General features: G+C 39.0%; 1 protein-coding gene across 2 annotated transcripts in view; it reads right to left on the reverse strand.

The window, feature by feature from the left end:
* Positions 1–2,353: 2,353 nt before the first annotated feature.
* LOC137627767 (protein spinster-like) overlaps positions 2,354–23,174 on the reverse strand; it is a 118,996-nt gene continuing 98,175 nt past the window's right edge. For both annotated transcript variants that reach the window (XM_068359066.1, XM_068359064.1), the window contains exons 3-11: positions 19,942–20,093; positions 19,324–19,557; positions 17,511–17,642; positions 16,820–16,909; positions 16,355–16,526; positions 15,734–15,832; positions 14,871–15,038; positions 14,088–14,205; positions 2,354–2,874 (exon numbers count right to left, since the gene is read on the reverse strand). In XM_068359066.1, the coding sequence (XP_068215167.1) occupies positions 2,777–2,874; positions 14,088–14,205; positions 14,871–15,038; positions 15,734–15,832; positions 16,355–16,526; positions 16,820–16,909; positions 17,511–17,642; positions 19,324–19,557; positions 19,942–20,093 (1,263 nt within the window). In that variant the 3' untranslated portion in view covers positions 2,354–2,776. The remainder of the gene's footprint in view (positions 2,875–14,087; positions 14,206–14,870; positions 15,039–15,733; positions 15,833–16,354; positions 16,527–16,819; positions 16,910–17,510; positions 17,643–19,323; positions 19,558–19,941; positions 20,094–23,174) is intronic.

The raw sequence follows: 23,174 nt of genomic DNA on the forward strand, positions 1-23,174 counted from the left end.
GTTATACAGTAACTTGAAATCAGTTGTATTACCAAATTTTTCATTTTGGAAAAATGTTATACAACCATTCATTAACTAATTATACGTTCTAAAGTAATTATGGAAAGATCTGACTTACTATAGTCAATTTCTTTTAGCGATGCAGATTTGCACAGACTCACAGCGGTGCCTTTTTAGCTCGGAAAAGTTTCCTGATCGCTGATTGGTTGGACGAGATAATTCTAATCAATCAGCGATTAGGAAACTTTTCCGAGCTAAAAGGGCACCGCTGCGAGTCGGTGCAAATCTGCCTCGATAAAAGAAATGGACTATAGTTTCTGACCTTTAGGTACCATAGGGGTTTACGAAGATGAGACACATTTTTATTGTGATACCCAATGAGAAACCATTGAAAATTTGTTTGAATTCACAGTATTGTAATGGCATATTTATATAATTTACCACGTGGTTCAAATGCTCGAACAATATTAATTTGGGCAATACAGGCACATTTCTTGGCTATTTATAACTTCCAATTAAAATGATTATTAACAAGAGAAAGAAGTATTGTGGAAAGTAAACTCATACTTGCCTCAGCTGGCTAAAATTTAAAACTTCTATACAGCATTTATTCCACACACACTTGGCAACAAAAATTTATATTAAAACCTCAAGTAACCGCTTAAGGTTTTCAGCGCTTCTCTAAGACTTATAAACCTAGCATATCACAAATGTGTTGATACTAAAATGCATAACTAAAACAATGATCACTCCAAATTCTTTGTTATTCGGACCTACTAAAGATGGACATTCGTACGGTATGGGCGAAATTACATTTCTACAGGTATCCCATCCCTTCCTTATCACTTTCAAATATTACCCTCAAATATTACCCTGTACTTAATGTTGCCTCATTGAATTCTTTCAAGCATAAGTAACGGTATAAAGGTATAATATTGTTCATTATTATAATTATTAATTGTAATTATTTGGCCAAGGAAAATCTGGATTAAATTTGCTAAATTTCTCACAAGTAAACTTTACAGTCTGAGGATTTTCACATATTTGCCGATTCGTTTTCGAAAGTTACGTCAAGCACTTTTGGCAAAAATCTTTAATCTATTACATTCTTTGTTCTGCAAAATTTCCTACCAAAGCTGCTATCTGGTTAGCAAAGTTCTTAACTGAACTATACCTATTTAGAGTTTTCGGCAACAGTTTTACTTCAATCACCTAAAAAGCCTAACGTTTCCTCTGCCTGGTAATTAAAAATAAACGCCACACTGCAACACAAAACATCATACAACTACTGTACATTCAATACATAAAAGCATATAAGACTTGGAATGGGCTGCTTCTAATTGCAAATGCTGCTTTTTAAATTAATTTAGAAAGAGCACATGAAGATGATAATTGGGAGAACCTTAAAAAAATTTTCTTCGCACTGATACCTCTCATTTGAACAAATTCCCGAGGCAAAACAATAGATTAGGTATAACTATACTTTTCCTTGAAATAAGACCCATGCTGCAGTAGTACAAAGAAATCCTTTACCAATGACTGAAATTTTTCATAAAAGATATAATCCAGGAGCCCACTCATCCCTTTGTCAATTTATAGTAAATAAAGGAAAAAGAAATTAGGTCCTCGGTTCATCATCGATATAGAAACACACTCCTGGGAATCAGCAGACATCTTCCATTTATACTCCTGCGCTATAAATTTCCTAAGGTTTACGATGAATGAGAGCAACATGAAGAAACATGTCATGGAGTAGGATATGTCTTGGCTGGTGCAGTTATGAAAATCTCACTTAAACTTTGTAACAAAAGAATAAATTAAAAATTGCTCTGTTTGGACGTACTTATTACAAGTCGTAGTAAAGCTTTGTAGAGGAACACTTTCTTTATATACAATACCGACTGGTATGGTGACTTGGAAAATGGAAAATATAATCACACTTCCTTAAGTGTAATTACACTATACAGTACAGTATTTACACAACAGATGTCTATTATTGCAAGAAATTTTCCAATGTCATTTTCTAGCAAAGTTATTGAAATTCTTATTTAACAACCTTCACAAAACGTTTGAAGTCGCCCAGATACCTGTTCTGTGGTATATTCCTTTTTTAAACAGACTTGGCAATACTAAAAAGTTCACAGTCACTTTCTTGGACTTTCGTTTCTTCGTAAAGTGAAAATGATTTACTTGAAAGTATAAATTGGCACTCCAAAAAGACTGATGTATTGTAGTGATTCACAAAGTACATGTATGTATCCTACAATAAATTTTCATTTATTCATATCATCACAGAGCCTGATTCTAGAAACTTCACTCATCCAGAGGGGCACTAAATTACTCAACATTACTGTAGAATTAACTTAATTTCAATGAAAAGTTTATTATCTTTGTATAAAAATACACAAAACTATACATCTGAGTTCACCTTTCACATATAAATCTGCTTCCTTTCTTGATCGTTCCTTGAGAATCTTAAATTAAACTTTGGTCTCAACCTTTACAGCAAGACAGTGCACTCGAAGTTTCTTTTTCCTGAATACAGTACAAAGAAAAATCATCTAAAAGCTTTTCCTTTATAATCATTGCCTAAGTTAAGCAGAAGGACTCTTGAGATATGGTGAGAGAGATGATCACAGTTAACCTTTTTCCAAAGGTGTCCTTATAGACAAAATAAAAATAGGATTCAACATTTATGGATGGCAATGTTCAGGATGCAACAAAGCATCCTGGAGCAGAGATGATCAGTGATATGAGCCTAATTCAATCCTAGACCTCAAGTGAGGAGGTTCTGCGTCTGTTCCTCTTCGGGGTCTTCGGGTGTCGATATGCTACGACTGCTGTTCGAGCTGGCTTCTTCGTCTTCCGCCTCGCCTGGAAAAAAGTTACAACGTTAATTGTCTAGTTAAACTATTATTTAAATACTTTCAATAACTTGGATTATTATTATTAATATTATTACTAAGTTACGACTCTATTTGGAAAAGTAGGATGCTATAAGCCCAAGGGCTTCAAAAAGGAAAAACAGCCCAGTGAAGAAAGGCAACAAAAAATAAATACACTACAAGAGAAGTAATGGACAGGTGAAAGTTAAAATAAAATATCCTAAGAACAGTAACATTAAAACAGATCTTCCTTATACAGTATAAACTATAAAACGATAGAATAGTGTGCCCCAGTGTACCTCAAGCAAGGGAACTCTACTTAATATTCTACTATTTCTCGTTATATAAAAAAAAGGAACCTTTTGCTTGACTATTATATAATACTACAGTATTATATACTACTATTGAAGTTGAACTTAGCTACTCTCAACAGGTAGTAAGTACACTAAACAAATAGAATTAAAAGTTAAAGGCTGCATTTAAAGGGTACTTCCACTGTACCGTACAGTTCTTTTGTTTACTTTGTACGTTTAAAAATTATTTTCTTTGTTTTTATGGCTCGTAATGTACAAAAATGTCCTACAAATAGAACTTTAGTTCAGGCACATGCTGTAAAATTTAACAGTTTAGTCTTTCAGCCTTGAAAACTAGTTTGGCATAAGAACTCAAAATCTTCTCATACAACTATCATAAAGGATGATGTCCAGTCACGAATATTTTTGAATAATGGAGTGTATGCATGTAAAGTACAGTATATTGTATAAATATTACCAAGATGTCCACTGTTGAGACCCTAACATATTTGTATCATCCTTGTGATCATTAATTTACCTTTTAAATATAAAACTATTTCATAACATGTTGGTTTCTAAGATGAGGGTACAATGCCCCTGGAGGTTCCCGATTCTGTAACAAAACCTCACAATTACTTTCCCACTAAGCAAGTAACATGTCCAATCTAAGGGAAACCTTAATAAAGTTAATAAAGAGGATTGGATATATGTCAAATGAGGGGAAACCATAATATAGCTCATGAAGACTATTGTATCATCTCCTCCTATGCCTATTGACGCAGAGGGCTTGAGTTAGCAAAGATAGGACGTATTGCGTGGAGCGCTTGGAACCGGCTGAAAGAGACGGACCTGGCCGCCGCGCCACTGCAGTGAATGGAAAGAGAAAATTGTATATGGAAACAAAATCCTGCTTGGGTCCACATCTAACCCAATACCATGCATTCTAAATAATTGACATTCATTACTCAAAATCCAGACTTGTAAAGATTCTTAAAAGGATTGGTTGTAATGAAAAGATGGGGTAATAAAATATGGAACAAACCAGCAAGGGTAAACACAACCTTTCCAGTGTTCCACAGCATACCAAGCAGTTTTAAGGGATGTTAATTTTCTTCTTTTTCTCTTTCAGTGCCAATACATTTCAAAACAATTCTAAACAGATCCTATGACTATGTATTCAAGTCAATAGTACACACAAATTATAAAGAAAAAAAAAAACTCAATTAAATTAACTTGTGGTAACTGGGCTGACAGCAGTTTAATGAAAATTCCTGTTACACAAAGTAGCTCAACTGAGACCTTCGAATTAAAATTCTCAAGAATCACAAAGCCCAACCAACGTGCAATTGAACATCATACCATACATATGAACTGGGGTAGGTTAGTTGAATAATGTCAATTGTTCAATTAGTAATTCACTTTGTATTGATTTTAATTTTTTTTTTTTTTTTTTTTTGTAAAGCTTATAATAAAATAGGAGATACAGGAATGAGTTGCAAAATGTTAGAATCTAGAAGTCTTGGAGAAGTAAATTTTCCTGTTAAATCTAAACAATTATGACTTTTGTCACTGTAATTCTGTCAGCGTAATTAACCCTTTTACCCCCAGGCTATTTGGAAATTTCCAACCCCTAACCCCCGGGGGTTATTTTTTTCCCAGCACATTTTGCAGTATATATTTTTTAAATTGCTCTAACAGCCTTAATTTTTGTCATAGAGAGGTCAGGTTGGTCTCATTCTCTTGGAAAATGCCTGAATTTTCTCAAAAATTTATCAAAAATATGAAAAAAAAAATTTTTATAGCATTTTTTTGCAAGGACGTACCGGTACGTCCATGGGGGTAAAGGGATGGCTTTTGTGAAACGTACCAGTACGTCCTTTGGGGGTAAAAGGGTTAATGTGATTAAGAAAAATCTGAAAGGTATTTGGTAACAAGGCCAAGCTGGTTATTATGATTCTTGCCTCAGCTCAAAGTACAGTTCTCAGTTTTTGTAAACCTTTGGTAAAAAGGAACATTATCAGAGATGAGAGACTGATTAACCCTTTTACCCCCAAAGGACGTACTGGTACGTTTCACAAAAGCCATCCCTTTACCCCCATGGACGTACCGGTACAGCCTTGCAAAAAAATGCTATAAATTTTTTTTTTTTTTTTTCATATTTGATAAATTTTTGAGAAAATTCAGGCATTTTCCAAGAGAATGAGACTAACCTGACCTCTCTATGACAAAAATTAAGGCTGTTAGAGCAATTTAAAAAATATATATATTGCAAAATGTGCTGGGAAAAAAATAACCCCCGGGGGTTAAGGGTTGGAAATTTCCAAATAGCCTGCGGGTAAAAGGGTTAAGATTCCATCTACCAGAATTAGACAATACTAAAGACCGTGCTGTTGAACTTTTGAAGGTGGGGGGGGGGGGAAACTGAGCAAATCTTTCAATGAATGGTCAGTGAAAATACAATCACAACTTCAAGCTTGATGAAAAACTTATGGGTAGAAAATAATGCTCATGAAGGCCTAAACCAACCTCGAGACAGGGGGACTAACTCCTCATAATGGGAAAAATATTTCAAGTCTGTAGGGGAAGGAAGATAAAAGCAAATGAGAAAAAATTAGAGTAATTAAATAAAGTACAGTTCATCCTTAAACAGCACATTCATTTAAAATCAACTGGCTTTGGAGAGGTACAGAATCAAAGCAAATATTAATTTAATACCCCTTAGAACTCTATCATGGAAAAAATGATTTGCTGATGAAGGAACATTTATTCACAACCAAAGTCATAATTACAAAATGATAATAGATAAAGAGACAATGACTTTTATCGCAAGGTAATCTTTTCCAGTACTTTTATAAAAAAAGGCAAAATATGAATTTTAGATCATAATAATCCCTATCATTTCTGAAGTTGTAAGTAAAATGAAAGAAACACATTGATGCATGTAAAACACAAGAATAAATAATTTGGAGCCAGCATATCAAAGACATGAAATGCAAAAACAAATGGACTAGATTTAGGTAAGCTATTTTAGCCCTTCTTGAGACTGAGACATGAACAAACTTTTCATAATCACAAAGAGGACCAAGCTATCCGTCACCTGAAACAAACGGCTGGAAAAATATCAGGGAACGGACGAAACGAGAGACAAATGCTACGGGGATTAGGGGTACAGCACAATGAAAATTGTATTAATTTCTCACTCGAGGGGATATGTTCGAGTGTTAATGATATAAAAGGAGAAAGATAAAGCCAACTTATGTTTATGTACCACAACCTTTTGTGGATATATTAAAAATTGTGAACTTTACTTAATGTCAAGAAATCAAACTCCAGTTTCAATCAGTGGGTGAACATATTTTATCCATCTATGTTACCCCATTTTAATAAATTTGATAAATTATATCTCTGGAGCATTGTAAACAACTGCTATATTTGTGAATGAGAGAACGGTGTTATTAAAAGCTATTAAACAGCATAAAACCCAAACAACAAGTCCTGACTGAATATTATTATTATTAGCTAAGTTACAAACCTAGTTGGAAAAGCAGGATGCTATAAGCACAAGGACTCCAACAGGGAAAATAGCCCTGTGAGGATAGGAAATAAGAAACAGGTAGAATAGTATGTCCGAGTGTACCCTCAAACAAGAGAACCGCTAATACAAGAAAGTGGAATACCATTGTAAAGAGACTATGGCAGTACCCTAGACTATAGAACAATGGTTTAATTTTAAAGTGACGTTCTCCTACAGTAGAAGAGCTGCTTATCATAGCTAAAGTGTCTCTTCTACCCTCACCGAGTGGAAAGTAGCCACTGAACAATGATTGCAGTAGTTGACCCCTTGAATTTTTCAGTTACCTTAGTGTTGTCAAATGTATTAGGAAAGAGGAGAAAGAATAATCCAACTTTATAACTCTCTAGCGGTAGTATCTCAACGAGTGTCTGTAGTAGTTTGAATAATAAATTTCCATAAAATCTATACTCATAAGATCATAGAGGCAAACATCAAACATAAAAGTTCCTTACACTGTAAAAATGTTATTTTTATTAGTAAAATAAATTTTTGAATATACTTACCCGATAATCATGTAGCTGTCAACTCCGTTGCCCGACAGAATTCTATGGAGGGATACGCCAGCTATCACAATACTAGAAGGGGGTGTACTTACAGCGCCACCTGTGGCCAGGTACTATAGTACTTCTTGTTGACACCTCTTCAATTTTTCCTCGATCCACTGGTTCTCTATGGGGAGGAAGGGAGGGTCAATTAAATCATGATTATCGGGTAAGTATATTCAAAAATTTATTTTACTAATAAAAATAACATTTTTCAATATTAAACTTACCCGATAATCATGTAGCTGATTCACACCCAGGGGGGTGGGTGAAAACCAGTGTACAAGATTAAAGGATAGCTAAGTATCCCATATTTCATATAACAGTTATCTCAAATAACAATGAAATAATAAGAACCTGGTAAGGAAGTCGAATTGAACCGTTACTCTGCCTCTTTTTTAAGTTCGTCTTCCTTACTGAGCGCAGCGTTCCTCTTGGAGGCTGAATCAACCCAAAGGTGCTAAAGTATATAGGGTTGCAACCCCTACTAAAGGACCTCTACAAAACCTCTAACCCAGGCGCTTCTCAAGAATGAATAGACCACCCGCCAAATCAAAAGGATGCGGAAGGCTTCTTAGCCTACCGTAACAACCATAAAAACAACAATAAAAGCATTCAAGAGAAAGGTTAAAAAAGGTTATGGGATTAAGGGAATGTAGTGGCTGAGCCCTCACCTACTACTGCACTCGCTGCTACGAATGGTCCCAGGGTGTAGCAGTTCTCGTAAAGAGACTGGACATCTTTAAGATAAAATGATGCAAACACTGACTTGCTCCTCCAATAGGTTGCATCCATTATGCTCTGCAGAGAACGGTTTTTATTAAAGGCCATCGAAGTAGCTACGGCTCTTACTTCGTGGGTCCTTACCTTCAGCAATGCAAGGTCTTCCTCCTTTAAGTGAGAATGGGCTTCTCTAATCAGAAGCCTTATATAATACGAAACCCCGTTCTTGGACATGGGCCTCGACGGTTTCTTGATGGCACACCATAAGGCTTCTGACTGTCCTCGAATAGGTTTAGACCTCTTAAGATAATACTTGAGAGCTCTGACAGGGCAAAGAACTCTCTCTAGTTCGTTACCTACCATGTTGGAGAGGCTAGGTATTTCGAACGATCTAGGCCAAGGACGTGAAGGAAGTTCGTTCTTTGCTAGGAATCCGAGCTGAAAAGAACATGTTGCAGATTCGGTCGTGAAACCAATGTTCTTGCTGAAGGCATGAACCTCACTGACTCTCTTAGCTGTTGCAAGGCAGACGAGAAAAAGAGTCTTGAGGGTAAGGTCCTTGAAGGAAGCTGACTGGAGAGGTTCGAACCTAGGTGACATAAGGAACCTTAAGACTACGTCTAGGTTCCAGCCTGGAGTGGATAGACGACGCTCTTTAGACGTCTCAAAAGACTTAAGGATGTCTTGAAGGTCCTTGTTGGAAGAAAGGTCCAAACCTCTGTGGCGGAGAACTGAAGCCAACATACTCCTATACCCTTTAATCGTAGGGGCTGAAAGGGATCTCTCATTCCTAAGATGTAGAAGGAAGTCAGCTATTTGGGTCACAGAGGTATTGGTAGAGGATACTGAATTAGCTCTACACCAGCTCCGGAAGACTTCCCACTTAGATTGGTAGACTCTACGAGTGGAAACCCTTCTTGCTCTGGCAATCGCACTGGCTGCCTCCTTCGAAAAGCCTCTAGCTCTAGCGAATCTTTCGACAGTCTGAAGGCAGTCAGCCGAAGAGCGTGGAGGTTTGGGTGCAACCTGTCTACGTGAGGTTGACGTAGAAGGTCCACTCTTAGAGGTAGAGTCCTGGGGATGTCGACTAGCCATTGAAGTACCTCTGTGAACCATTCTCTTGCAGGCCAAAGGGGAGCAACCAGCGTCAGCCGTGTCCCTTCGTGCGAGATGAATTTCTGCAGAACCTTGTTTATTATCTTGAACGGTGGGAATGCGTAAAGGTCGAGATGGGACCAGTTCAGTAGGAAAGCATCCACATGAACTGCTGCAGGGTCTGGAACTGGGGAACAGTACAGCGGAAGTCTCTTGGTCATGGAGGTGGCAAACAGATCTATGGTAGGTTGACCCCACAAGGTCCAAAGTCTGTTGCACACACTCTTGTGGAGGGTCCATTCCGTGGGAATGACCTGATTCCTTCTGCTTAGGCGATCTGCTGAGACGTTCATATTGCCCTGAATGAACCTCGTGACCAGAGTGAGGTTTAGACCTCTTGACCAAATGAGGAGGTCCCTTGCGATCTCGTATAGGCTCCTCGAATGGGTCCCTCCTTGCTTGGAGATGTAAGCCAAGGCTGTGGTGTTGTCTGAGTTCACCTCCACCACTTTGCCTAGCAGGAGGGACTTGAAGTTCAGCAGGGCTAAATGAACTGCTAGTAGCTCCTTGCAGTTGATGTGGAGCATTCCCTGTTCCTCGTTCCACGTTCCCGAGCATTCCCGTCCGTTCAAGGTCGCACCCCAGCCCGAGTCCGATGCATCTGAGAAGAGATGAAGATTGGGGGTCTGAACAGCCAACGATAGGCCCTCCCTGAGAAGGAGATTGTTCTTCCACCACAGGAGAGTGGTCTTCATCTCTTGGGTGATTGGGATAGAGACTGCTTCGAGAGTCGAACCCTTGTCCCAATGAGCTGCAAGATGGAATTGAAGAGGGCGGAGGTGGAGTCTCCCTAGTTCGACGAACAGGGCCAGTGATGAAAGGGTCCCTGTGAGACTCATCCACTGTCTCACCGAGCAACTGCTCCTCTTCAGCATGCTCATGATGCACTCTAGGGCTTGGCTTATCCTGGGGGCCGATGGAAAAGCCCGAAAATCCTGACTCCGAATCTCCATTCCCAGGTACACAATGGATTGAGAGGGAATGAGCTGGGACTTTTCTACGTTGACTAACAGACCCAGTTCTCTGATTAAGTCCAAAGTCCAGTTGAGACTCTCCAGACAGCGACGACTCGTGGAGGCTCTCAACAGCCAGTCGTCTAAGTAGAGGGAGGCTCTGATGTCCGATAAGTGGAGGAATTTTGCTATATTCCTCATCAGAAGAGTGAACACCATAGGAGCTGTGCTTAGGCCAAAACACAGGGCTTGGAATTGATAGACAACCTTTCCAAAAACGAATCTCAGGAAAGGTTGGGAGTCTGGATGAATAGGAACGTGAAAGTAGGCATCTTTCAAGTCCAACGAGACCATCCAGTCCTCCTGCCTGACCGCTGCTAGGACCGACTTCGTCGTCTCCATCGTGAACGTCTGCTTGGTGACATACGCGTTGAGCGCGCTGACGTCCAGCACCGGTCTCCAACCTCCTGTCTTCTTGGCCACTAGAAAGAGACGGTTGTAGAAGCCCGGGGATTGATGGTCCCGGACTATAACCACTGCCTTCTTCTGCACAAGAAGCGACACCTCCTGGTGCAAAGCTAGCCTCTTGTCCTCTTCTTTGTAGTTGGGAGAGAGGTTGATGGGAGATGTGGTCAGAGGTGGTTTTAGGCAGAATGGAATCCTGTAACCGTCCCTCAGCCAACTGACAGACTGGGCGTCTGCACCTCTCTTTTCCCAGGCTTGCCAGAAGATCTTGAGTCTGGCTCCTACTGCTGTCTGGAGATGCGGAGAGTCAGTTTTTTCCTTTAGAGGTCTTGGAGCCTTTCCTAGACCTGCTCCTGGAAGAGTCTGGACGGGAGCTTCCTCGGCTGGGGGCTCTACCACGAAAGGGCGGTATGAACCTCGTAGCAGGGGTATCAGCCACTGGGGAGCGATAAGTCCTGGGGACTGAGGTAGCAACCTTAGACTTACGAGCCGATGAGGCTACAAGATCGTGTGTGTCCTTTTGTATCAGGGCAGCAGACAAGTCCTTAACCAGCTCTTCGGGGAAGAGGAACTTCGAGAGTGGAGCGAAAAGGAGTTGTGACCTTTGACAAGGTGTAATGCTGGAGGAAAGGAAGGTACACAGCTGTTCCCTTTTCTTCAGAACCCCTGATACAAACATCGACGCAAGCTCACCAGATCCATCTCTAATGGCCTTATCCATGCAGGACATTAATAGCATGGCAGAATCCTTGTCTGCAGGAGAGGTCTTCTTGCTGAGGGCTCCCAGGCACCAGTCTAGAAAGTTGAACATCTCAAATGCTCTAAATACGCCCTTCAGTAAGTGATCAAGGTCTGAGAAGGTCCAGCAAACCTTAGAGCGCCTCATTGCAGTTCTCCGAGGCGAGTCTACCAGACTTGAGAAGTCAGCCTGGGCAGAGGCAGGTACTCCCAAGCCTGGTGCTTCTCCTGTGGCATACCAAACGCTCGCTTTCGAAGTGAGCTTAGTCGGAGGAAACATGAAAGAAGTTTTGCCAAGGTGTTGCTTAGTCTGCAGCCACTCCCCTAAGATCCTTAACGCTCTCTTAGAGGACCTTGCTAGGACTAGCTTAGTATAGGTGGACTTGGCTTGCTGTATGCCCAGCGAAAACTCAGATGGCGGAGAGCGGGGAATAGCAGAGACAAAGTGGTCTGGGTAAACCTCCCTAAGCAGAGCCAAGACCTTACGAAAGTCAATAGACTGTGGAGAAGACTTGGATTCATCCACGTCTGACGAGGGATCAAGGTGTGCCGCCTCATCATCAGAAGCCTCATCACCAGAGTGTAGCGCAGAGATCGGACAAGAGTGCTGAACAGCAGTCAGAACGAGTAGGAACAATATTAGTGGTTTCCTCTTCTAGTATCTGTTGAGGGAAAACCTGAGGCTCAGACTGCAAAGGCTGAACAAAAGACGAAGCAGAAGGAAGGCGCATGGGTGGAGGAGGCTGACTCCTAGCATGAGTGGTTGAACCCAAGGGTTGCGCTTGCTGAGCGGTTGGCGGAAGCGGAGTAGCAAGTTCCTGTTCCTGTGGTGTGAGCGGAGCGCGATGAGGTAGAGGCTGCGCAGAACAAGGTAAATGTCTCGCAAGCTGAGGCTCCTGAGGCGCAAGGCTAAGGAGTTGTGGTGCTAGCCTTGTGGAGGGTTGAGCTCGCTGCAGCGAGAGCTGAGGAGACAGACCCATGGACGGGAGAGGTTGTTGAACCTCAACCGAGTGTTGCATCACTGGTGGAGCAGCAAGTGGAGGCGGAGGAAGAGAGGTATAATCCTCCTGATCCCATTGTAAAGGTTGCCTTAAGGAAGGCGGAGGCTGAACACCACTGGGAACAGCAAGCTCAGAACGTGGCTCAACATCGTACGCCTGGCAGGTGGTACTGCGATCAGGCGGAGCGAGCGCAGGCGGAGCGAGCGCAGGCGGAGGGAGTGCAGGCGGAGGCGGAGGCGCAACACTCTCAGCTCGACACTCACGCATCAAGTCCGAAAGCTGTGCTTGCATGGACTGTAGTAGAGTCCACTTAGGGTCGGCAGAAACTACAGTAGGCTGAGGTAAAGCCTTAACAGTCGAGCTCTGTTGTGGCAGAACCTTACTCCTCTTGGGCGGAGTGCAGTCGACTGATGACTGCGGCGAGTCAGAGCTGAGCCAATGACTGCAGCCTGGCTGAGCACTCGCGGACTGGACTCTGCGTTTAAGTGGTCTCGAGACCTGAGTCCAACGTTTCTTCCCTGACAGTTGATCAGCGGACGAGAAAAAGACGGGCTCAATCGTCTGCAGGTGGGAGTGACGGTCTTTGGAAGACACGCCCGCAACCACCGAGGATACTTCTGTGCGCCGAACAAGGCCTGCCGAACCCTTATGCCCTTCGACATTGCTTCTCCCCTGGGCTTGGGAGCTTGCAAGAGGTCCCGGACTGGGAGGACGACTGGCTCGCACAGAAGTATCCTCACGCACCACACTGGCACTAACACTAGCACTTGGCACTGCACTGACACTAGCACTCGTCACAGCACTGGCACTAATTCCACCCACTGCACTCTTGACCTTAAGATCCTTGACCTCGGCCATAAGAGACTTATGGTCACTTACCACTGACTCTACTTTATCGCCTAAGGCCTGAATAGCACGCAAAACAACAGACATATCAGGCGGAGGGCAAATAGTAGGTTCGGGGGTAGCCACTACAGGGGTAGGAAAAGGTAGGGGATCATGAGGTGAGGAAAAAAGCGAAGAGTGAGAAGAACTCCTCCTAACTCTACCTCTCTCTAACTTAGTTGAATATTTCAAAAGACGGACAAATTCAAGTTCCGAAAGTCCGGCGCATTCCTCACATCGATTTTCTAACTGACAGGGCCTGTCCCTACAGTCAGAACAAGCGGTGTGAGGATCTACCGAGGCCTTCGGAATACGCCTATTACAAGACCTACATCGTCTATGGGAGGGGACTTGCGAAATGTCAGACATCTTGAATCCAAAGAGGTAGCCAAGGGGGTTTCCAAAATCAAGCAAAAGATCGTTAACCGTAAATCAGGACTATATAAAAGCTATCTAGCTAATATAAGAAGGTTTCCAGTAAAGCGACAGCCGAAATCTGAGAGAATACTTCACCAATTAGCCGTGAAAAAACTCGAAGATCATAAGCGTATCCCAGAACATCTTGCCGGAAGCACGACAGAGGAAAAATTGAAGAGGTGTCAACAAGAAGTACTATAGTACCTGGCCACAGGTGGCGCTGTAAGTACACCCCCTTCTAGTATTGTGATAGCTGGCGTATCCCTCCATAGAATTCTGTCGGGCAACGGAGTTGACAGCTACATGATTATCGGGTAAGTTTAATATTGAAAAAAAAAAAAATATGTAACATTAATCCAGAGGAATACAACTATCAAGGAGTAACAAACATTTGTTCTCACCTGTGAGTTACCATGCTAAGTGCCCCAGGAAAATGTTATCACAACCTAAACTAACCTGCTATGGTTCTGTCACATTCTTCTTTGTCAGCAGATATGTAGCAGGCATTGATGTAGAAGAATAACGCACCAAAGATGTTGACAGCTGCACAGATATACATGGAGTACTGCAATGACTGTTGAAATGGGATAAAGAAAGTTATATTAAACCTCACAACCTCCGATTGGGAAATAGATCAGAAATAAATTCTGTGGTCTACACATCAAAATCTTAGATTATTAAATTATTAACCTAACAACCGTCACCTCCTGTTAAATGACAATCCCCGATTTCAAAAGTACAACCCCATTTGAAATCTTATTCTGGCAAACACAATCTCCAACATTACACATTAGAATGGATGTGATTTGATCAAGTTATGACAAATACTTGTGCTTTTTTGTGCTGCATTTTAGTTTTTTGTGAATTAACCTTCCCTTCCAATATTTCATTGTAAGACTCCTGTTTTTTTAGCAATCTATAAGTACATACTGTACTACATTTTGCATAATTATGATAACAAAATTTAGCAGATAATGTCCAAAAGACTGAAAATCTATTAAAAATTTAAGAAAACTGACAATGAACTCCAAGTAAAAATCATATACCCATAATGTATTACTCAAAAAAAAAAAAAGAGAGAGAGAGAGAGAGAGAGAGAGAGAGAGAGAGAGAGAGAGAGAGAGAGAGAGAGATTGATTGGTTGATTTAAAGTTTTCAGGCATCCTGACATCTAAAGTCATTGAAGCTGAGAGAGAGAGAGAGAGAGAGGGAGAGAGAGAAATACTTGTCTTGACCAACCTTAAATTTAACGTAGAGATCTTCGGGTTCCGGTTCAGGAGTAGTTGTAGTAACTATACTCGTCTCGTTGAATAGGTCAGTCGAAAATGTGGTGTTGTCCTGGGGCGAGATGATTGCCATGAGGGTTTCGTTTCTTGGTGGAATGTAAGGTTTGAATACCTCTGCAACCTGAAGCAAAAAAAAGTCCTTCTTTAAAATATGTAAGGTATGAAAAAAAGGATAAATAAAATCTCGAAGGTCATTTGTTAAAAGGAAATTTACATGCCATATTTATGATACTTTTACCAGTTTGCTTTCCTTTTGTTCTTTTAAAGTCTGCTTATGTAGTATACATTACACTCACAATTTATACAGTATCTCAATATTTTTATCAATATTATTAAGCCTTTCTTACCTATTCTCAAATAATGACCAAATAATATGCAATTAAACTAGAAAAAGCTTTGATATCAATCCATCAAAAAGTGTTCCAGTAAATTTTCTTACAGTGGACGTAAAAGCAATATACGTCCTGTAATTACATGCGCAGTACAAAGAAAATGCTAAAGTTATCGACCTAGTCTGATAAATTAATTTCTCGATTATAGAGAATATTTAAAAAATGGCAAACCTAATGTGACTACTTCTGATTGTTTACCTAAATAAACAATAAACGTTTGATGAAATATAGGACCTAATATATTATCCTCTCATTTCCATGAAGCCTGCACCAGCTTATGAAAGTTTGCTGAAAACCTGAAATAACGGAAAGTCCTTCCACAACTAGATTTATTCCAAATAAGTACAATAATTTTTTTACAAATATTACTTCTAAATAAAAATATATATAAAATTTAAAGTCTTCAGTGCAATGTTGAACTTACCACACCAATGAGATAGGGACTTCCAGCATCCCCTAGAGCATGAGAGAACAGAATCTGGAAGGCTTCTGCTGACGACCTCCTGGTGGGGATGACGACATACTACAAAGAAAAAATAATCTTAGTACTCTACAGTAAACTTCATAAGGAATGATCTCGGTATACTTCATTTATAAAAGTAAAACTTATAACCTTTTGAAATTTATATGATGCTCTGCACAAAAATATATTCTTGTACTATTGACGGATACATCAGTTATATGGCCAATTTAACCCTTTTACCCCCAAAGGACGTACTGGTATGTTTCACAAAACCCATCCCTTTACCCCCATGGACGTACCGGTACGTCCTTGCAAAAAAAACACTATAAAATTTTTTTTTCATATTTTTTATAATTTTTTTTTAAAAATCTGGCATTTTCCAAGAGAATGAGACCAACCTGACCTCTCTATGACAAAAATTAAGGCTGTTAGAGCAATTTAAGAAATATATACTGCAAAATGTGCTGGGAAAAAAATAACCCCCTGGGGGTTAAGGGTTGGAAATTTCCAAAGAGCCTGGGGGTAAAAGGGTTAACAACTACTTATTCTATAAATACGAACTTGAATTCTAAAATTTCTCACCAAAACAATGTCCGAAACAACAGCCCAATTCATGTTAAGAAACAGCTGCCCGAAGAAGACGACAATGTAAGACGCAATAGTGTTTATTTGTGCCAGATACATGGCACCCATAAGTAAGGGGAAGGACAGTAAGAGCCCAGTGCCACATACGACTGGATCTGCGAATGGAAATCTGTCGGAAGAAATACAGAATAATGACAAAATGTTATGAAATTTGTTGGAAGAAATATAAATATAATAACAAAATCTTATGAATGCAGAAGTTATATAACAAGCAATGATATTTATAAAAGGAAAACTAGTCTTACAAAAATTATACATGTTCTATGCTTTTTAGTCATTGGTTTTTATTAAATACAGTTTATATTAGTGTTTTACTAGCCGTACAAAAACAATTATCACAAGGAATGACAGTATCACATAATTACATCAATATCTCAAGTCACGTAATACAACAAAACTTACTTTGATCGAAGTTTTTGTCCTGAAAATGATCCCAATGGAACACCAACAATACCAGCCGTCATGGCAATGGCTCCGAATATGAAGGCGACGCTGTGTGAAGATAGTAAGCAATTATACATGTGAAAATTAATAATATTTGAAGATGCAATGTCAGTAACATTGAAACATGTAAAAATTGAGTTACTGAAATGAAATATTATATCATGGGAGTTTATTCTAATACTTTAATAAGTTTTAACTTAATTTCATCCAAGTTTTCTAACAATTACCCACATCTTCAACTTTCTTTTCATGAATGAAAGCAAATCAGATTTATTAGCAGAAAAAGAAATAATTAAAATACAGTACGAACAAACTATTAATGCTGAGATTTGAACTGGAGAGATCTTATTTGAGCATTAACTTTATGAACCACAATTATAAAAATAAAAAATTACCTAAGATTTTGATAAAAATACTGAGCAATATTGGTTATCTTTGTTTAAAATGATGAAAGATTATTTTCTTAAACTAATAATTTACAGTACTCATCTTCAATTTTGACACTATTGTTTTTGCAGATTTCCAAAATATATATAAATACATAAACTAATAATTTAAAGTAAGTATTTGGCAATTACTACAGCATTTGGAAAAAATGACAGGGAACTCAAAATTCAGAAAAAACATCAGAATATCTTGGAAAACTTACTCTTCCACTTTTGAATTTGGATGTTCTTGAATCTTGACGCCAAGCTCCGTGAAAAGAGGACCCCACCAGGCCAGAGCTCCGGCCACAAAAGTAACGCAGGTAAACGCTAAGGTCGACAGAATGAAACTCTTGCTGTTGGGTAAGAGTTCAAATGGCTGTTAGTAAAACAGAATTTTAACAATAAAATTTCTTATTTCTATGGTTCCCTGATGTTTATATTGCTTCTTCTCCAGATATTCTATTTAATAGAGCATTATCTGTGAAATTTTCCAATTTCCTTCCCTTCAATTATAACCTAAGCATATGACAATAGACATGCATGCCAGTGATGATGATTTGGTCAATAGCAGTCAAAATTCTATAGAAATATAAGTGATAAAGATATAAATAGATTTCATATAAATTCAATTACATACTTAAACTACTTCTATCAAGCTAAAAGAGAGATTACTTGAGTGCCATATTTGAATGAGATCATGGTGAGGGGTGGATGGAGATGGTTTGGACATGCTCTTTGCACTCCAAAAGAGAGATTAGTTCACCAAACTTTCAACTGGGCTACACAGGGCACTACAACAGTTGGAAGACACAGGTCTACATGGCTGAAGACTATGAAGCGTGAAGTAGGAGATGATGAATGGATAAGTATTGAATTAAAAGCCAAAGATAGAGATGACTGGCGAAATCTAACTGAGGCCCTTTAATGTTAATAGGCATGGGAGGAGATGATGATGATGATCAAGCAAATGTTTGTAAAGAAAAAGTCTTGAAAATTAGGTAACCAGTATGAGATTCAGTTCACGATTCCAGAAAAATATTACTGGAATAAACATTCTTTCGTAGCATCTACGAACCCAAATGAGTAAACTAATGAGCTACAACCTCCGGCAGTTCCAAAAAATAGTCCTCGAAAAAGAACCGATGCCTCTCCAGAACCCAAAGAATAGCCAATACTTCTCGATCGAAAGTACTAAAATTCTTTATTGCCCCTTTTAATGCCCTGAAAGCAAGACAAACTGTTCGCACTCCACCCCAAGATCCAACTGAAAGTCTACTAGTCTCTTTAGTATAGTTTGCCCCTTAAAAGAATTGCTTGAAATGTCAAAAAATCTCTGACTGACTCCACTGGCTGAGAAAACAATGCTTAAACTTTTTGCAGACATTCAACTTTGTACCAATTAACAATTCCCTTTATTATTATTATTATTATTATTATTACTGTACTAGCTAAGCTACAACTCTATTTGGAAAAGCAGGATGCTATAAGCCCAAGGGCTCCAACAAGGGAAAATAGCCCAGTGAGGAACAGAAATAAGGAAATAAACTAACTACTTGTATATAAAAAGTAATAAACAACTGAAATAAAATATTTTAAGAACAGTAACAACATTAAAACAGATCTTTTATGTATAAACTATAAAAAGAGGCTTATGTCAGTCTGTTCAACATGAAAACATTTGCTGTAGGCTTGAACCTTTGAAGTTTAACCCTTTTACCCCCGGGCTCTTTGGAAATTTCCAACCCTTAACCCCCAAGGGGTTATTTTTTCCCCAGCACATTTTGCAGTATATTCTTTTAAAATTGCTCTAACAGCCTTAATTTTTGTCATAGAGAGGTCAGGTTGGTCTCATTCTCTTGGAAAATGCCTGAATTTTCTCAAAAAATTATCAAAATATGAAATTTTTTATAGCATTTTTTTGCAGGGACATACCGGTACGTCCATGGGGTTAAAGGGATGAGTTTTGTGAAACGTACCAGTACGTCCTTTGGGGGTAAAAGGGTTAATGAGAGATGAAAAGCAAACCATCCTTACTTTGAGAAGAGGTACTTGAGATCATTCCAGAAGGAAGTAGCCTGCAAGTGCTGACCGCCCTCGCTTCCTCCTCTCTCGGGTTCCTCCATGACGAAGATAATCAACAGCACTGCAAGTAGCCCCATGGCTGGAGTCACTCGAAGGCCGTACCGCCACGCTTCCGAGGGTATCGCGAGGGTGCCTGCTGCCGCTACGAGCTTCTTAACTTCGGCACCGATGATATATCCCAAACCACTGCGTGAAAATATTATTTCTTTTTAATATATATGTGAAATTAAAGATTCTTTACACACATTCCACTAAGGAATTTAGGAAAATTGGGTTACAGATATTCGAGATACATCATAAATGCTGGTTAATAAATGAATAATTTTCTGCTAATATATACAAGAAATTAAAAAAATCTTTACATATTTTACTCTGTTTTCTTTAAGAAAAAGATTAAAAGATGTTTGAGATTCAAATCATAAATACTGGTTAACAATTATTATTATCATTACTTGCTAAGCTAAAACCCTAGTTGGAAAAGCGGGATGCTACAAGCCCAGGGGCTCCAACAGGGAAAATAGCCCAGTGAGAAAAGGAAATTGAACTAAATGAACTAAATGAAAGCCTTACCTTCCAACTGGAATAGCAAAGTAAAAGACAGTGAGCATCTTTGATCTGAGATCCTTGACAAAAAGATCGGATATTATGGTCGGGGCAATGGTCGAGTAGCTGGCTTCTCCGACCCCAACAAAGCACCTGAAGAGCAGGAATAATCCATAATGCTGAAATAGAGAGGAAACAATTAGTATTAGGAAACCGAACCAATTTCCACAATTAGTAATAGGAAACCGAACCAATTTCCACAATTAGTAATAGGAAACTGAACCAATTTCCACAATTAGTAATAGGAAACCGAACCAATTTCCACAATTAGTAATAGGAAACCGAACCAATTTCCACAATTAGTAATAGGAAACTGAACCAATTTCCACAATTAGTAATAGGAAACTGAACCAATTTCCACAAGTCGAGATGAAAATGCATCACAGTTTGTTAAAGGCCCTCAATTTACAAAGATTCAGATACAAACAAAAATTAAACAGAAAGTACAAAAGATAAGATAAAGAAATACTAATAAAACAATGTTATATTATTTAAGAGTAAGCAAAACAGTATTTATAATAACCTGATGTCTATTTCATATGAGACTCGACTATTTGTTGAGTTTTGTAGATGGAAATCATAGGCATGGAATTCACGTTAGGCTTACCCAAGGCCAAAATTTAGCAAAATTTGATTTATAAACAGCTAATTGGGACCAATTAATTTTGTAATTTGAGGACCTTCTGTATACTAAATATTATTTAAAAGAGCATGTAATATTATAGTAGAATATATAAAAGTAATAATAGTTAAAATTACTTTTTGATTTATGTATGGAACTAGGACCATTAAGCAATAAGGTATAACTGCAAAAGAAAACCCTTCATTTGCCCTATGAAAAACAAGTTAAAAAGATGTTGAAAACCAAGACAGAAGGGAGGAAGTAGGAGTAACACTCAAGTTGAAGGTCAGCTTGTTAGAAAGGGGCGCTTTAAACGCATTTTGACGTAGGAAAAAATCTATTTTTGGGTGAGATAGCCATGTCGTCCTGATGGAAGTTCCCTTCGGCAGCTTCCTACTGTATAATATTTCTGTGAGTGATATTATGAGAGAATTACCATCAGGTACCACGGGGTTCTAACTCCCGGAACGACTATCCGAAGATATCGTGTATAATCAGGGACGTATCCACGCATTAAGGCCTATACAGTAAAGCACAGTAATAAGACAATCCCCATATAGGCAATATTATTATTACATGACTTTACTAGATGTATAAAGCAGTTCCAAGTCCATTACAAGTTTTCTTTGCCCTGTAAATTTTCATGTTTGTTTAATTGTCCAATGTTTCGGATACATAAAAACAGTTGTTCACAGATATTAATCTTTGTCATTCACATAAATCAAATCTGGTTTGAATTCTATTTAAATTCCACAGGATTATGTAAGGCCTGAAATCTTATCATTGTTAAGTAGTTTAATCAAACACTTATCTAAATGTAATGTAAATGCTTTATTTTTCAATCATTTTGATTGAAATTTACGGTACACTTTTCTACCTTGTTTCTCTTCCTCTTGTTATTTTGAAGATTTATAGTTTATATGAGATTTATTTAAATGTTATTATTGTTCTTAAACTTCTCTTATAGTATTTCCTTTCCTCACTGGGCTATTTTCTCTGTTGGAGCCCTTGGGCTTGTAGCATCCTGCTCTTCCAACTAGGGTTGTAAGCTTAGCAAGTAATAATAATAATAATAATAATAATAATAATAATAATAAATAATAATAAATATCAATCATTCCTTAAATTTCATTTCGGTTACAGACTTCATATAAGCTATAGTACAAGTAAATTCTTTTGAGAACTTCTGGTGATACTCTTCCTTAATTAACAGAAGCCAAGATAAAAAAGAAGGTACAAAGCAATTTCAAATATAACCTCTTAAGAGGAAACTATGCAGTACTAAATCCCCTTACAGATCACCCCTGTTGAGGGTCCACTCTTGCTGATCAGGGAACAAGGTAGTACTCCACATCCCCTCATTGAGGCACTCAAATGGCACTAATGGCCCCTTTAACAAGCCCTAAGTAGCTAGTACGCTCTAACCAGCAATAATGGATTGAGTCGCAGGATGCCCATAAGGCCGCTCTAAGCCTCCGCAGCCCATGGGATCGAAGCCCTTGGCAACAGGGCAGTCGGATGTGACCTGGCCATCAATCCTTCCTTGGATTGATAGTGGCATGGGCTTAACTAGATTCAAGTAGGGGGACGTAATGCATCTGCTGCTCAAAACAAACCACACATCGGCAAGTGGGTCTTCCTTTCAGCAAGTGATTCTAACTCCTCATTGAAATATTGGGTGGGGATATACATGAGTTTGAATGTGAATAACATTTGGTTTGTTTATTTGAATGTGAATAACGTTTGGTTTGTTTATTTACACACCTCTCAGAGAGAGAGAGAGAGAGAGAGAGAGAGAGAGAGAGAGAGAGATCCATATACATGAGTTTGAATGTGAATAACATTTGGTTTCTTTATTTGAATAACATTTGGTTTATTTATTTACACGTCTCAGAGAGAGAGAGAGAGAGAGAGAGAGAGAGAGAGAGAGAGAGAGAGATCCATATACATGAGTTTGAATGTGAATTACATTTGGTTTGTTTATTTACACATCTCAGAGAGAGAGAGAGAGAGATTCTGTGTATGGCCTCTATATGTTTGCATATTCTATTTGTTAGAACGTATACATGAGCAATTGTACAGTATTCATTAATAGAGAGTGAGAGAGAGAGAGAGAGAGAGAGAGAGAGAGAGAGAGAGAGAGAGAGAGAGAGAGAGACTTAAATCAATGTTTTTATGTTGAACAGGTTGACATAAGTCCTTTTTATAGATTATATATGACATATCTGTTTTGAAGTTGTTACTGTTTTTAGAATGATTTATTGTTAATTTGTTCTCATTTATAGATTTCCTAATTTCCTTTCCTCACTGGGCTATTTTTCCCTATTGGAGCCCTTGAGCTTATATAGCATCTTGCTTTTCCAACTAGGGTTGTAGCTTGGCTAGTAATAAAAATAATAATACTTAATGATCTCATGACGGAGGAGGAGGAGGAGGAGGAGGAGGAGGAGGAGGAGGAGGAGGAGGAGGAGGAGGTGGAGGAGAAGGAGGAGGAGGAGGAGGAGGTGGAGGAGAAGGAGGAGGAGGAGGAGGAGGTGGAGGAGAAGAAGGAGAAGGAGGAGGAGGAGAAGAAAGAGGA

The sequence above is a fragment of the Palaemon carinicauda genome, chromosome 35, assembly GCF_036898095.1.
Source record: "Palaemon carinicauda isolate YSFRI2023 chromosome 35, ASM3689809v2, whole genome shotgun sequence".
In the NCBI taxonomy this organism is placed as follows: Eukaryota; Metazoa; Arthropoda; class Malacostraca; order Decapoda; family Palaemonidae; genus Palaemon; species Palaemon carinicauda.